The sequence below is a fragment of the Protopterus annectens genome, chromosome 3.part1 (genome assembly GCF_019279795.1).
Source record: "Protopterus annectens isolate FY-2018-M chromosome 3.part1, PAN1.0, whole genome shotgun sequence".
NCBI lineage: Eukaryota > Metazoa > Chordata > Ceratodontiformes > Protopteridae > Protopterus > Protopterus annectens.
Window position 1 is genome coordinate 1765158892 of NC_056732.1, and position 17625 is coordinate 1765176516.

Genomic DNA, 17625 nt, shown 5'->3' on the forward strand with positions numbered 1-17625 from the left:
ACCATTCGGAACTTCTCTTTTTTTACAAATTGGTTGAGTCTGCTGAGGTCCAAGATAGGTCTCCAGTCCCCTATTTTCTTTGGAATCAAAAAGAATCTTGAGTAAGTTCCGAATCCTGTTTGGTCTGCTGGGACTGGCTGGGTGACTCTTTTTTTCTATCGACTTTCAGACCTCTATAGTTGCTTGTTCCCAGACACTGGGTGGAAAATCCAGGATTCTGTTGACAGGAGTGGGAGGGAAAGAGAATGGTATGAAATACCCTCTGGAAATGATGCTTTGTACCCAGGTATCGGATGTTATGCTTAGCCAAGCTTCTGGGTACAAAGATAATCGTCCCCCAACTGCCTCCAGAGCTGGACAGCCGGGTCTCCTTTCAGGAGCACTGGTAGGGCTGACCAGAGAACTGGCCTCTGTCACCCTGCTGTTGCGGACCCCCCCCCACCGTGCGGGCGGCATCTTCCATTATAACCCCCTCATCTGCCTCTAGAGGGGGTTTCTCCATGTGTGTCCTGAAAGGCTCCCTGTGCTTTTCGGAACCACATCTTTCCGCCCTTAGGGCCGAGTAGGGGTAGGAAAACTGACTCCAATGGCAGATAGAGTCTTGCCTTCCTGCTTACACCTGGTTGGAGTTTCCTTTACCTTGGGCCCAAACAGGGATGAGCCATCAAATGGGGTGTTGATAAAGGAAGACTCGAAAGGCTCTGCAAAGGAACAGAGATGCATCCAGGCTTGTCTACACAGGGCAATGCCTGAACTAGTGGCTCTACTTGAACCATCAGCTGTGTAAGATATGAGACGTATGGATGAGTTCATAATCGAGTTTAGGGTAGCGAGCTGGGTGTTAACTTTGTCGGCAACCCCTGCAGCCAACGTACCCTGGACAGTATCTCCTAGCTCTTTCAGGAGATCTCTTTGTAGTCTTGTAAAATGGGTTAAATAGTTCAGTGATCAAAGGGGAAAAAGTTGTTGAACTAAACATGCATTTCCCATCTCTATCCATGATCCTGGAATCTCTGTTAGGAGGATGGATAGATGAGGATGTCTCAGACATTTCCTTTTTGGTGGCTGCCGATGCCACCACCATGGCATCAACAGGCACTCCCTTAGACAAAAAAGCTTTGTCCACTGGGGCAGAGATGAACTTATTTGACTTCTGAGGGACAGGTTCCATGGCCTCCGGAGACTCCCATGCCTTACGAGAGATCAGCTCCATGAGCTCATCGTAAGGCAGAGACACTCAAGAGGTGGAAGGGTGAGACCCGAAAGCCTTCATGAGCACTGACTTGTCTTCAGTAGGGCTTTTGGACTGCCAACCACCCCTCTGATTAAGGATCTCTAATATCTCTGCAAAGGAGATATCCTCAGAGGGGGATCGAGGGGACCCTTCTGACTCATCCAAGTCAGTGTCAGATGTCAAAGACTCCTGTGGGGGTCCAAGTGCCTCCTCTTGCACAATCTCTTCCTGGGTACCTTCTCAGAGGGGGCATCTGGGGAGGTCTCAGAAGAGCAGGGGTCGCCCTGTGGCGCTACTTGAGGCTCAGGGTCTCTCTACGCTTGGGTTGACCGGTAGAAGCAGGAGCGGACACAGGTGCTTGAGGGGAGGAGGAAGCCAGACCTGATGCTGATGATATCTTTGGAGACAGGACTCTCCTCATGGCATTGAACGCACCATGGCTCCGACGAGAAGATGTAGACAGATCCAAAGGGACCGTCCAATCCTCCCGCACCAAGGCCATGGGCTCCGAGCCCGAGGTAGGAGCCGAAGCCCCGAGAGGAAGAGTCGGCAGCGACAAATCGGTACGACTATCCTCTCCGGACTTGACAGGAGAGTGTCGGCTCCTAGAGTCCTCAGTCGGTGCCGAGGACATCCGAGTAGATGGAAACGATAACACTGGAGCAGGTCTCAGCTCCACAGGCTCAACAACCATCAGGTCAGGCTCCTCTGGCTCTGAAAGTCCAGTACGGCTCGGAGGAGGAGCAGTCAAGTCCGGGTTAATGGTCTTCAGTTCCAAGAAGGTGTCAGAGCCGACAACAATTTGGTAAGGCCTGGTGCCCATAAAAGCTTCTGCACCAACCGGTTTATATCCAGATCTGAGAGGCTGACAGAAGACTTCGAGGAGTGCACCGAGGGTGCTGAGTGGAGCAGAGGAGATGAGGGAATCTCAGAAACCGGCTCCAAAGCTGTGAGCTGGCTCTGAACAGAAGGGACACTCGGTTCCGAGGCAGTGGAACCGATGACCCTACACCCTCCATTTTTTTTAGCCTTTTTCGATACTTTGTAGTCACATGAAAACTTGGATGACTTTGAGGATTTACTAGCACCATCCTGGTCACCCAGTGCTTCTGAGAAGGGGTGCTGAAGTAAACCCCTATCCACCAATTTCCTCCTCCTCTATAAAAGTACCCTGGAAGAGAAGGAGTGACAGATGCTACAAGAGTCTTGGATGTGTAATGCCCCCAGACAATAAAAATACTGAACATGCCCGTCAGTGACTGACATTTGTTGTCCACAATCCGGACATTTTTTGAAGGCAGATTTAGGATGTGGCTTCTCTTTCTCATCAGACATCTCTTTTTTTAAATTTAGACAAATTTAAACAATGGAAAAAACACACTCAAGAAACTATCTAAAAAACTACTGCTAAGAATTTGGTTAAATACAAGGCCAACTACTAGGCCAACTCTATAGAAAAAACCAAGCCAACACAGGGCACTTATCTAAATCTAAGTCTAAATCTATATAGAAATATATATATATATATATATATATATATATATATATATATATATATATATATATATATATATATATATATCTAAACTATCCTAACAAGAATGTCAAGAAAAAAGTTTTTAAAACTTGCAAATAGACGAACCTATCCAATAAAATTGGTCTATGCTATCTGGAACACCGAGATCTGTGCCACGGAAAACTAGATCTGAGGTAATTCCAGCAGTGCATCATGGGATGAGGGGCTTGGTCTCTAGCTACTGGCAAACCTTGAGCTTTGCTATCAGCTGTGTCAGAGCCGAGGATCGGCTCCGAACCCATCAGTGAGAATAAACGGCGAGATTTAACAACTTCACATCATGTTTTAAAAGAAAGCAAGTAAATGAAAAAGAATATTGACTATTATAAGGTCTTTTTTCTAGCAAACAGTCCTGTATCTTGTTCTCATGTCACTAGCAGAATATCTGATAAAGAGAAATGGCTTGCAGAAAAAGTTTTCTGAAAGCATTCAAGTGTTTTCCTAGCAGGGAGAGCTATAAAGATAAGGCAAAACCAGACAGCACTTAATAGAATCACAGGCTCTACCATGCATCTTAGCATGGATAATCTTTCTTTCTGTTTAGCCAGAGTGTGTGTGTGTGTGTGTGTGTGTGTGTGTGTGTGTGTGTGTGTGTGTGTGTGTGTGTGTGTGTGTGTGGCTAGTTTGGAACTTTTGTTCTTATTAGGGGGCAAAACTTCAATATTTGAAGATGTACATAGTTTTATGTGTTATTATTAAGTTAGTAGGTTTTAAAGGGGTATTGGGCATGTGTGTATTTTTGAGGGTTTTCAATAAAACAAAAATGAGTGCAAGATGTGACATAGGCTCAAATGGAGATAACAAGAAACAATTATATAAAAAAGATTAACCTGCCAAACAGTGCATGGATGTAACACAAAAGCTGGAGCTAGACATTTAACAAAAAAGCTGTTATATGTAAAAGATGGGAATAATAATCCCTGAAGAATATGATTCTTTCTATAATGTCTTTAAATGCTAATGGTCTCAGATAATACAAAAAAGAAATAGTAGTGAACTATAATAAAAAATGTAGAGTGCAAATAGCTATGCTACAGGAGACACACTTGGAAAGACCTGAACATGTGAATTTGATAAAGAAAGGTTTTTAGGATGGTTATTCAGAGGAATACATGGGACAAAGGAAAAGAGGAGTACTTATATTAATGCAAGAGTGGCTCCAACAGTAATAAAACAGGAAAAAAAAAGACAATATTGGTAGATTTGTAGTAGTACGGGGCTACTGGCAAGGGAGGAAGATTACACTGGAATGTATTTATATTCCACTGTAAACTGCTATAATGAAGCTAAAGAAAATTCTTGAGAAATAATCAGCTTTCAGTAAGGCATATTATTTATAGGTGGGGACTAGAATTTGATTTGCAACAGTGAACATGTGTCTGGGGGGCCCAGAAACGAAAATAAACAGAGGAGGGTAGATTTTTAAAGAAATTTATTAAAATAGCTAGCATGGACGATATGAAATCAGTACTGGGAATTTGGAGTGAATTTACAAATTATTCCCCAAAATACAAATACTGGGCTAGGCTAGATAGAATTTGCATTTCACAGGAACATGTACATTTAACTGAAGGTCTTTGTTAAGCACCCAATAACTATTTCATATCATGTGCCAAAAATAACTAAAATAAAAACACAGGGTAATGAAATAAAAATGATACACTGCACTTTCCCACCTATCTGTTGAAAAGAGAGGAATTTAAGGAATGGGTAGTGGAAATTATTCAAGAGCTATTACAAAAGATAGACACCACTTCTGAAAATATAGCTAGGGATTGGTATAAAATTAAAGTGGAATTTAAAAATAGGGTGGAAATAAAAGAAAGGGAGATATGGTTAAGTAGTAACATGAATTATTTAGCGGGACTAACAAATATTAAAGTATTGCAACTTAAGGGGAATCTCAGAGAACAAGAAGAGGAGGAACTACAGAAAGCTAAACAGAAAATAAGGGATTACCTCAATAATATGCATGAGTTTAAAATGATTGCTGTTAAGCAACTGTTTTGATAATAACTCTAGACCACAAAAACTGACATGACTCAGGCAACACAAAGTAGAAAGGACTGTTACCAAGCTCAGGGAACCTAAACAAGGAAGATAACAAGGGATCCTGTAGAAGTATTAAGAATATTTCAGAAATTCTATGAATGTCTGTATAAAGCAGAGAAATATGGAAATCAAGAAAAGGTACAAATGGAAATGTTTATGGAAGAGTTAAATATGCCAAAGCTAGAGGGAGAGGAGGTTCAATTATTAAAAGGATAGGAGGAGATGAGATAAAAATAGCGATGCATAACCAATGGTCAGGAAAGTCCCCAATAATAGATGGTATTCCTGTAGAAGTTTCGAAGCCAGGAGGGAAGAAACTGATAAAGATCTAGAAGGTTTTGTTTAATGCTATTTTAAGAAGAGAAGTACCAACATCCTGAAAGAAAGCGGTGGTAGCTGTAATAGCTAAAGAAGGAAAAAATCCATCAGATCCAGCTTCATACAGGCCCATTTCAATACTAAATCAAAGTCAAGTCAAAGTCAAAGTAAACTTTATTGTTGATCACATACACACAGCTGTGCAAGCTGAAAAAAATTACATTGCTTTGGTCCCCATGCACGACATAACAAATGGACACACAGTTTGAATGACAGTAAGACTAATGCACATAGAGTAATAATTAAAAAAATTAACAACACAATAAATTACCACCATTGGACAGAAAGATATTAGTATTATACTAGTAGGTATTCCAAAGTATGACTTCACATTGTGATTGCTTAGAATATTGCACTTCATCAGCTGTATGATATATTCTGATGTTCATATTGCACATGTATGGAGTAGGGGTCTACTTCATAGGTTCATAGGTTGGTACTAGGCTAGGGCCTATACAAGCCTAGCCATAACAATTCCCTGGCTATTTCTTCCCGCACTGTTTACTTCTCTGGACCCCTGTCTAGCAGGGCGACTGACCTGATCTCTGGGGTGAATTTCCTTTCTCCCATCCAATCGTCAAGGTTCCTTTTGAAGAGGACCAAAGAGGCACTCTGCTTGACATGTATGGGCAGTCTATTCCAGAGTCTGCGGAGTCTCTGGGTCAGGAACCTATCCCTCCATCATGATCTGTTTATTGTGATGACCAGGTTTAGATCCCTGGAGCGTGCGGCTCTGAGGGATTGGGATTTCTTTAAGTGTAGCATGTCCAACAGCTCTGGATTTGACATGGCCTTGTATGTTAATCAGAGATCGCCTGTAAGTAGAGGATATGAGACAGAGTATAGCTGGAATTTCTTAAGGTGGTCAGCATAAGGCATCTGCTTTAGGCCTGTGATTCTTTTAGGGAGGTATTTCTGCGGTCTTTTCAGTTGTTGCAGATGACGGGGCATTGTATTCAATAATGGGTCTAATGAGGGATGAGTACAGTGGGACAATGACCTCCTTTTTTCTGGATGAAAAGCCCTTAGTGATGAGGTGTGCCACATAGAAGGACTTCCTGACTGTTGTGGTGATGTGGTTATCGAAGGTGAGACCACTCTTCACATGTGTCCCTAAGTCTCGTCACATTTTCGGTGTTTAGTGTACTGCCACCTACGTGGTAATTCATGGGTACATGTTTTTTTCCAAAGGGGATAACTATAAATTTCTTGGCATTGAACTTGAGCCCATGGCTCTGGCACCAAGCATCTGTTTCTGTAAGGTCCTTTTGTAGAGTATCTACATCATTTGGGGATTCAATAATGGCTCCCAGCTTAAAGTCAGCTGCAAACTTTTTGTGTTGGCCTGTACTTCAGAGAAGTAGATGCCAAACTAGAGTGGTCCCAGGACTGAACCCTGAGGTACTCCAGTTGTCACTTGTCTGGAGCTGGATTTGGATTCGGCTACTTTTACAGTGTGGGTTCTATCAATGAGCCAGTTGGCAACCCATCGAGTGACGTAGGGATTAATGCCTAGCTTAGTAAGTTTATCTATGATTCCAGAGTGGGGGATGGTGTCAAAGGCCTTGGCAAGGTCCAGATAGGCTGTGTGGACCACCTTACCCTCCTCCACAGCTCTGGAGACTGATTCGAAGAAGTCAATCAGGTTCAGGAGACAAGATCGGCCCTTCATGAACCCAAACTGGGTGGGGTCCAGTGTTTGATGGTTACCAATATCTTTGTTTATTAGTTCCATGATAATACGTTCCATGGCCTTGCAGATCAGGCTTGTCAGACTGATGGGGTCTTTAAAATGTCAACTTACTGGAATGTCGACTTTCACATCATGAAGATGACAATGCTGAAAGTTCAAAATGCTGAACTCCCGGAAGGTCGCATTTCACTCTGGAAAACTAACCAGTGAGTCACCACTGACTGCAACAAGAACAGAAGCAAACTAAACCCACCAATGTGGGGGGCAGCATTCCCCACACCCCCCTACTAAATATATCAACTCTGAGATTGCACTACAATGGAGAACGGGTTTATATTATAATATCAATATATTAAAATATTGACTCTCACTTGTTCGACATGAAAATGTCGAACTCCAAGGGTCTTGAATGGCCAAATCACCGATTTCTTTCCAACGGAAAGAAATCGGTTGGCTGTTCTGTTACACCTGCCCTTTCCCTGACTGTAGTGAGGTCTTGGAGTTAGAATATTTAGTTGGGGTGGGGGGCACAGCCCCCCATGTTGGGGGGTGTGGTGGGTGAAGCCCCCCACTTAAATATGTTTGTTTTTGTCTGGCATTGGTGTTTGGCCAACCGTTTGGCCATTCGGGAACCTTGGAGTTCGACATTTTCATGTCGAACAAGTGAGAGTCAACATTTTAATATGTCAATATTATAATATAGACCCATGGAGAATAGGGCAAAGGTCACCATGGTGGCCCAGTGGTTAGTTTCCTGGAGTGAAATTGTGACATTCCAGGAGTTCGGCATTTTGAACTTTTAGTGTTGTTGTTGCGATGTGAAAGCTGATGATCTGGTAAGTCGACATTTTAAAGTAGAACCATGGTGTGGTGACTCACTCCTGACTAGAGCACATTCAGGATGTAATAGTATATGAAATCAGGCTAACTGTACCAGTTACTGAAACAATTTTCCAGAGTGATTACTATAGATGATACTTCACAGCAAATGACACATTGATCTGATTATTCGCTGCCATGCCTGGCATTCAAGTTCAGCAGCTTTATGGACAGAAGGAAGAAGCTCCTGTTCAGTCTAGATATTTTGCAGTGTAAGCTGCAATACATCCTGCCCGAGGAAAGCCAGAAGTACAAGCCATGGGCAGAGTGAGTGGGATCATTGATTATCTTCCTAGCCCTTCTCACACACTGAGTCTCATACAGATCATGGATGGGAGTGAGGAACCAATGACATTTTCTGCTGTCCTCACTACCCTCAGGGGAGCCTTGTGGTCAGATGTTTTGCAATTACCATACCAAACTATGATGTTATTTGGGAGGATGCTCTTGATGGTCCCCCTGTAGAAGGCTTTGAGAATGGACTGAGACAGGTTTGCCTCCTCAGTTTCCATAGGAAGTGCAGATGTTGTTGTGCCGTCTTCACTGTGTAGCTAATATGAGTCAACCAGGATAGGTCACCTGAGAAGTGCATCCCCAGGAACTTGGTGTTTTTTACTCTTTCCACTGCCACCCCATTAATTTCCAGAGCTAGATGTATCTCCTGAATCCTCCTGAAGTCCACTATTAATTCTTGCTTACATTTAAGGTCAGATTGTTGCTGTCACACCAGCCTATCAGATGCTCCACTTCATAGCTGTAGGCTGTTTCCCCACCATTTCTGACAAGACCTACAACAGTGGTATCATCCGCGAACTTGATGATTTTGTTGGATTCATGCTTGGTTATGCAGTACTGCATCAACAAGGTGAACAGCAGAGGACTCAGAACGTAGCCCTGAGGAGCAGGCATACTCAAAGTAATACTGATTGAGCTGTTATTTCTAATACTTACTTTTGGGGGCTAGTTGATGAGAAAGTCCAGTATCCATTTACATAGGGGGGTGTTGATGCCCAGCTGGATCAGCTTCGATATCAGATTCTGGGGGACGACAGTGTTAAAGGCGCAACTAAAATTGATGAACAGCATTCTGACACAGCAATTCTTGTTCTCTAGATGAGCCAAGGATTCATGAAGTGCTCGAGCTATTGCATCAACCATGCAGAGCTTAGATCTATAAGCAAACTGTAATGTAGCCAGTATTGCAGGTATGCTTGAAGAGATATTGTTCTTGATCAACCACTCAAAACACTACATTACAGTTGATGTAAGAGCAACTGGTCAGTAATCATTTAGGTTTGCTGGTTGGGATTTCTTGGGTAAGAGAATGACTGTCGTATTTTTGAAGCAACTGGGTACAATGGCTAGTTGCAGGTATGTGTTGAATATATCTGTTAGTACAGTGGAAAGTAGGGTAGCACAGTCTCTTAAAACCCTTCCCATAATATTATCAGGACCAGCTGCTTTTCTTGGGTTTACTCACATCGGGGTCTTCAGAACATCAGATGTTCTTAGACATACCACCTCCTCACCCTGCTTGACAGGGAGCTTATTTGCCACAGTGTTGTTGTCCATATCAAATCTGCTGAGGTAGGTGTTTACTCTGTTCAGAAATTCTGTGTTGTCATCACATGGGGAGAATGCAGGCCTGTAGCCAGTTATGGCTTGTATGCCTTGCCAGAGATGTCTGGAGTCCCTTTGGTCAGAGAATTTTATGTCCGTAGGTCCTCTTAGCCTTCTTTATACGTCTACTTAGATTTGTTCTGGCATCTCTTAGGGCATCCTTGTCTTTTGATTTAAATGCAGCATTTCACATATTTAGGAGTTCATATACTTCACCATATATCCAGGGTTTCTGATTAGCATGCATGTTGATACATTTCATGACTGTTATGTCATCAACACATTTTGAAATATAGGCCATTACAGATTCCTTATACTCCTCCAGGTCAATATGGTGGTTCTTTATAGCTGCCTCTCTAAACACTGACCAGTTCATACATTTGAAGCAGTCCTGTAGTGCCAAGAATGCTCCCTCAAGCCATAAGCTTACTTGTTGGTTGTAGGCTTGCCCCTTTTCAGCAGTGGTTTGTATGCAGGATTCATGAGTATAGAATGAGTATGTCTATAATGGCTAAAAGAATGGCAAAAGTGATGCCACAATTGATAGACATGGATCAATGTAGTTTTGTGGAGGGGAGGCAAACATTTGACAATATAAACAGAACAGTGATGATCCAGTGGGAAGCAGAATGTAAGAAAATACCAATGTTGCTGGTGAGTCTTGATGCACAGAAAGCATTTGACAGAGTAACCTGGGATTTTATAAGCAGAGCAATGGAAGCATTTGCATTCCCTGATAAAATTATAAGCTTTTTTAGGAGGATATATGAAGGATTGGAAGTGAAAATTAAAGTGGGTGGAGTCCTCTCTGATAATCTCTGCTAAAGCAGAGGAACCATGCAAGACTGCCCTCTCTCCCCTTTGTTATTTGCATTATATTTAGAATCACTGGCAAAAAGAAATAAGGGACTCAGAAATTCAAGGATATAATTGGTATGGTAGTCAAGAAAAGCTGGCTTTGTTTTCAGATGACGTTTTATACCTGACAAAACCAGAAAGGAACATTACAGTGCTGTGAAACATATTAAGATAGAAAATTAATGGGGCTAAATCAAAAGCAATAAAGGTAAATTATGTACCCACATACGAACTGGTTCATCAAGATCCATATTTATGGGGACAGGATAAAATGAAGTATTTAGGAGTATGGATTAAAAATGATACTGGTGTGGCAGCTAAGGATATCTGGGAAGAGACTAAACAAAAGATAATACAAAAACTGAGAAAATGGAAGCTCTGTTATATGGATATCAATATTAAGATATGAGTAGTTAAAATGTTTTTAGTCCCTTTAGTCTTATACACTGGTCAGGCATATTTTTATCCACCAGAGGAGAAGTTGTAGATAGCAATTAATAAAGAGCTGAAGGATTTTATCTGGGAGCAGAAGATGGCAAGGGTCAAGTGGAATAAGATTATTCTTCCAATAGAACATGACGGACTGGGATTACCTGAGTTGAAGGGGTATTTCAGAGCAACACAGTTAAGGCTCCTGTACATGGCACAAGCAGAAAACTATAATTCAAAGTGGAAAGAGATGATGATGAAACTGGGGAAGTTCAAGTAACAGGGAGTGACTGGGATTTTGGATGCAGACCTTTAAGGAGAACAACAATAATAATACAGAATATTATATTCATAAAATAGCAGAATGTCTTCTAAGAACTAAGCCAACACAGGAATGAAGAAAGGAGATTCTGCTGATAGGGATGACTGCAAATTAGGGATACAGACACTAGGCAAGAGGAGACAAGAATATATCGGAGAAAACTGGCAAAGAAACCAAGATACTGGGAGCAAATAACTAGAAAGGGAAAGGTAACAGAATTGGAAGATGCCAAAAACTTATTTGGACTGCAGGCTAGAGAATGCATATCAAGGATTGATATCAGAGTATAGGCAAAGAGAAAGAAATAGGGGTGTCCTAAATGAAAGACCAGCATGGGTAGTGCTTTTAGCAGAATCTAGAACCGTAGTTGCCGTTAAGAAAGGAATAATTAGTACGCCATGTGAAGATAGGTGAAGGCTGCCAGCCTAGCCAGACAGATAATTCTGACATTTGTAAATATTAATATAAACCACAGACTTGTTCTCTTAAATGGGAAAAAATGGTGTTAAATGTGGAACTGTAAAAATGTAACAACAGTGCACTCTGCTGTAACAAAGCAGATAAGTCAATTCTTTGATATCAAAACTCGGAGCCGAGATGTCTAGATAAAGGCAGTCTGCCTATTGTTTTGAGGTCAGAGTTAATGGCTAGAATTTGCATGTATAATTTATTTTATTGCTCTGGTTCCTGACCAGCTGCAAGGTCAAAAGGGCTAGTAACCTCTGAGAGTCTGTTAGCCTGGGAACCAGAGAGAAATTATGTAATCTGAAATGAATCAGTGGTACTGTGTTTTCAATTTAAGGACAGAAAGAATGAAAGCATTTGAGCATTTTGTCTTGAGAACATCTAACTTACCACTCTGCCTGTGTATATATGTAAGTAGGATTGATTTTAGAACTGTGTTTTCTCTTAGATATAGCTAGGAAATAGGAAGATTAGACTATTTATTTTTTTCTGTGATGTCAGAACTTTTCTACTGTATTATTTGAAGTATTTCTCTGTGATCTCACTCTTGACTAGCACTGTGTAGTAAAAAATATTGTCTTGTATTTTTATTTATTACTAACTATGTTTAAACCTTTCAATTGTGACTGTTTTGTGTAGAGATAATTTAAGTTCTAATCGTACATTGCATGTATATAGTGATACTGTACCAAGTCATTTCGAATAAGTATTGACTGTTCAGTCGCACTTACCATTTGGATAATAATATTGCACAATATAATTCGACACCCTTTCATAAGGGCCTTTGAGTAGCTGATAAATATTAACTTGGTGGTGGCAGTGATTTCTACCATATAGTCTGGGTAGAAGGGGCACAGCTGGGGAATCTGTGCCAGCCTTCCCCAAGAGTGTCTTTGTGGTTGTATAAACTCTTATCTCAAAGTGTGTGTGTGTGTGTGTGTGTGTGTGTGTGTGTGTGTGTGTGTGTGTGTGTGTGTGTGTGTGTGTGTGTGTGTGTGTGTGTGTGTGTGTGTGTGTGTGTGTGTGTGTGTGTGTGTGTGTGTGTGTGTGTTTGTGTGTGTGTGTGTGTGTGTGTGTGTGTGTGTGTGTGTGTGTGTGTGTGTGTGTGTGTGTGTGTGTGTGTGTGTGTGTGTGTGTGTGTGTGTCAGCTACTTGGGCAGGGACACGAAGCACTGGCTGGACAGAGAGGGCGCTGGAGGTTTTAGTTTGCCCACTAGGCTGAGATCTGGACCCTATAGTTGTGCCAGTGGGGAGTCTTATTGGGGACCTGGAGAGAAAGGAAGAAACCAGCCCCAGACTGACTGTGATCTCTGTGTGCTCTTAAGGGAAATTGTACTTTACTGTGTGTGTATTTATTATCCTTTCCCCATATGGACGCCCCTCACTGGTGTTAGTGGTGAGGATTGAGGCTCCTTGATTGCTGGGCCAATGCACGGGCATCACACAGCATATAACATACTGCATAATAACTAAGAATCAATCAGAGGAGGTTAGAAGGATTGGGAAGCGAGACTAGATAAGCAATTCACAAAGAAACAATGAGGGAATATATGTATATCTCCCAAATATGCAACAAAATCTAGAAGATTTAGGATCTTTGCCTGGAAGTGTTTACATGGGTATTTTTATACCCCAAGCAGACTTCAAAGAACTTTTCCTCAAGCAGACAGCAAATGTTGTAGGTGTGATGGGAAAGAAAGAGGTACCTGGGAACATATTTTCTGAGAATGTAATTAGTTGGCAGACTTTAAAGATTCCCTGCAGACTGCTCTGTCAGAGATGCTGGGTGAGCAAACTGGAGTAACTAGGGAAATGATTTTTTGAGCTATGATACAAAATTGGAATTGCCTAGACATAGTAAGTCTAATAATGATGGCTGCCAAAAAAGCAATTACTAGAAAATGGAAATCAATGTCGACACCAACTTTACTAGAAGTAGTGAAGATAGTAAGAGAGATAAAACAACTTGAACTGGGATCTTTAGAAAAAGGTAGGAGCAAATTTCATAGGAAAATGGCAAATGTGGGATCAATAAATGCAGAGGAGGAAATGAGGTTTAAAAGCAGGCAGGATTTGAATGAGCTATTTAACGGCTGACCAACAATTACTGGATATGTTAAAAGTGATATATAATATTTGCAGCTGCAGTTGTATTGGCATGGTTTAGAATGCATAATATTTGCCACTGAGACTGTGTTGTTGCTATGGTTTATTTTCATTTTGGTGGTTTTATTTTCATTTATATAAATGTAACATTGCCTATGTCATACATGATAATTTAATAAAAATGTTTCTTGTTAAAAAAAAAATCAGACAACATGGATCTAATGTTTTGGTAAGTACATAACTTTTGTATCCAATGTTGTCTATTTTCATCCATTTCAAACACATGGGACAGAATCCCAAGCTGTCAAACTGGGTGGTATCAAGGAAAGACATTCTTGAGTATGGTGGAACCAAAGGAGGAACGTGACTTGTATTGTGCATCCAGTTTACAGTGAGACACAAATGTGTGTACCATAGAACAAGTAGCTGCAGCACACATCATCCATGGAAATTCTCCTACTGAATTCTCCTATTTGAATGAGATGTTTGTTTACCTAAGAAGGGTAAATTCTTCTTATGCTAGATAAAACAGATACGATCTGAAAGCCATCCCCACAAAGTAACCTTTGCCACTGCTCTTCCAAACTTTGGTTTTGAAAGTGAAATGAACAATTCATCATCTCTTCTGAATTGTTTTGCTCTGTGAATGTAGAATCTTAGTAGTCTGTGGACATCTAACATATGCAACAAATATTCTCTTATGTTTGAATATCTGGGGGAAAAACACTGGTAAGTTTATGGGCTGATATAGGTTTACTTCAGACGGCATCTTAGAAATAAAGGAAGCATTGGTTCTAAGAAAGGCTCTATCCTTGTGAAAAACTAAATACAGAGGTTTACATGAGTGTGCCTATAACTCCAAAATTTGTTTGGCTGATGCCACTGCCACTAGGAAAACTGTTTTCCAGGTAAGGCAAGGTAAGGAATTCCAGGTCTGCCATGGCTGCAATTTCAAACTGAGACTGAGTCAGAGTTTGCAGCATAATGGTGGTGTCCCATGGAAAGGCTGGATCCCTAATGGGAGGTCTTAGTAGAAAAGTACCTTTCAAGAAAGCCTTAGAAATTTTCAGTGAGGCTATAGGAATGTCCTTACATCCAATGTAAAAATCTGAAATAGCCGCCACCTAAACCTTAATGGTAGAAAAACTAGAACCTTTATAGAAGAGCTCAGATAAGAATTCTAGTATAAATGAAACAGGTGCTGAAAAACGATTGAGCCCTTTAGAAATGGCTCAGATACAAAATCTCTTACATTTGCTTTGGTATATCATTTAAGTGGACAGTTTTTGAGAAGCAGAAAGAGTATTGATTACCACAGGGGGAAGCCTGGCTATATTTAAAATTGGAAGAGCTATGCAATTAACTTCATGGACTTCTGGTCCAGAGAAAGCAGTCTGGGTGGTAATCCAACATTCATGGGGGATATACTAATACAGGCCATAGCTAGGGGAATCATGTCTGTTGGGGCCAAAAAGGGGGAATGAGGATCACCCTAACCTTGGACTGTCTTGCTTTCTGTATGAATTTGTTAACTGGGGAAAAGGTGGAAAGATACATAAGAGACCCAGGGGCCAGTTGTGGACCAGATCATCTCTTGGAGACTTACCCTGTAGAGGGATCACGGCAAAATACCTGCACATTTGTTGTTCAGATACAGGCAAAGAGGTCACAGCAAGGTTGATCCCAGCGACTGAAGATCAAATGTGATCGATGGACCACTTGTGAGGCATCAGGACGGTTCTGCTCAATTTGTCTGCTCCTCAGTTACTGCAAGAGATGTTACTACCAAGCAATGTGTTGTCTGTAAACTTGAGTAATTTGAATCCTTGCATCAAATCCTTGGATGAATGGACTGAGACCATTGTACTGCTAAAGTCCATTGTAGTCCTGTCATATAGTATCTGGCTAAAGGAACCATCAGAACTGTGGATGCCATGGGCCCTAAAAGACACAGAACTAACCTCACTGGTGGTGATGGACAATGTAGGACATGTAATGCTGTGAGATGAAGTGACAAAACTCTGAGCTGGGGAAAGCTGACTATCTAAAGGTTGATACTTAGGTGACATCCTATAAACCCTATATTCTGGGTTGGAGTCAGGTGACACTTTGGTGGATTCACAATTATTCTTATGTTCAATAATAATTGGAGCACCTGGTCCAGGTGGTGCATCAATAGATGATTGGAGGTAGTAGTTACGAGCCAATCAGTGAGATACAAGAAGACTTGGATCCCCAACAGACATAGGTGCACTGCTACCACTGCCATGATCTTATTGAACACCCTGGGGGCTGTGGTGAGACTGAAGGGCATTGCTCGGAACTGGTGGTGATTGGCTCCCAGCGGGCAGTGTAGAAATCTCCTAGATTGCTTTGCTATCTTGATATGATAGTAGGTGTCCTAGACTTCTATGGAGCACATTCAATCACCCTTCCTCAGCAGAGATAAAATGGGCTGAATTGTGACAATCCAGAATTCTGTCTGTTTCACAAATTGATTTAAGTGACTGAGATTCTAAATGGGTCTGAGGTCCCCAGTTTTCTTTGGTACTAAAAGGAACCTTGAATAGACCTCGGATTCTACCTAGTCTTGGGGGACAAGCTGGGTTAATTTTTTTCTAGCAGTTTTGAAAAGTCTATGGCTGCTGAGTTCCACTGACTAGGTGCAACATCTGTGACTTTTTTTTTTCTTTTTCTGAGGTGGAAGGGAAAAGGGAATTGAGTAGCCTTTGGAAATTATCTTTAGTACCCAAGAATATGAAGTTATGCTGAGCCAGGCTTGAGGATGCAAAGACAGGCACCCCCCCCCCCCCCAACTGCCTCCAGAGCACAGCAGCCAGGCAATTGGTCAGGAGTGCTGATAGCTTTTTCCATAAAAGAGTATCAAATAAATGCAAAGCCTGGAAACATTGAGGTAAAATGCAACATTTATTCCAAACAGGAAAAAAATCACAAAGCTTTCGGGATCAACCCTTCATCAGTGTGTAAAAAGAGATCAACTGTCTTCATTTAAATAGTAAATCCAAGCCATAAAACTAATTACATGACACAGTTGTATTGAGCACTTCAGTTTAAAGATGCATATACAGGTAAAATGTTACTGAAAACAGGTAAGTAAAACATTTAACTAAGACCCATTCACACAAGATGTTATTTCAAAGTTAACTGTCTTCTTTTTAAAATAGATTTACAACAGTGAGCAAAACACAACCAGTGTGAATTTGGTGTCATAATCTCAAGGCAAATAAGGACAGACCTTTTTGCCCTGCTGAATGGTCTGCTCAGTGTAACCCCCACTTCTGCAGCAAATGTCCACTACATGTCAAGCAGAGTAGCACACTTGTCACCTTCAATTTAAACCTAGATAACTGAATTTACAGCCTCAAATTATTATTTTGAATATGGGTTATTGATTAGGCTTATAATGTTCTGCAGACTGATTGCCTAGTACTTATTTTTGAACCAATGCTAAACCTCAAACGCAGAATCAGAATGTGGTTATGTTTATCATTTTAGATGTGATCAGGAAAAAAAGACAGCAGGATCATCACCCTGGATAAGAACAGTTGCAAATAAAAGATTACTGTAAGTTACGGGGGGGTATTGCTTTAATAAATGTACTATTGCAGCTGTAGTTTGAGGTCTGCATGAAGCAGAGTTAGATAGCCTGATTATTTATTGAAAGGGTAAGGAATAAAAACAAGTACTTACCTGCCATCTGCCGTTTTCGAGCCATGCTGTTTGTCTCTCCAAGCCTGAAAATTGCCCGGTTCCTATAATTAAAAAATGTTTACAATAATTCCTCTGTAATGTCTATGCAGATTGCATATTTATCAAATCTTGACACTGGCCTTTGAACCATAACTAGGGATATACAGACATTTTGTTACTGTGACAATATAATCTGCATGTAAAATCATACAGAAAATTTAAAGTATTTTCTGCTTAGCACCTTTACCATTCTAGTTTCCTTATGACCAGTCACACAGACCAGTCTTCATCTGCATCCTATA

The 17625-nt window shown here is 41.1% G+C and overlaps 1 protein-coding gene across 2 annotated transcripts in view; it reads right to left on the reverse strand.

Annotated features, from left to right (window-relative positions):
• WDR97 (WD repeat domain 97) overlaps positions 1-17625 on the reverse strand; it is a 2414280-nt gene that overhangs the window by 109872 nt on the left and 2286783 nt on the right. For both annotated transcript variants that reach the window (XM_044067752.1, XM_044067751.1), the window contains exon 22: positions 17324-17385. In XM_044067752.1, the coding sequence (XP_043923687.1) occupies positions 17324-17385 (62 nt within the window). The remainder of the gene's footprint in view (positions 1-17323; positions 17386-17625) is intronic.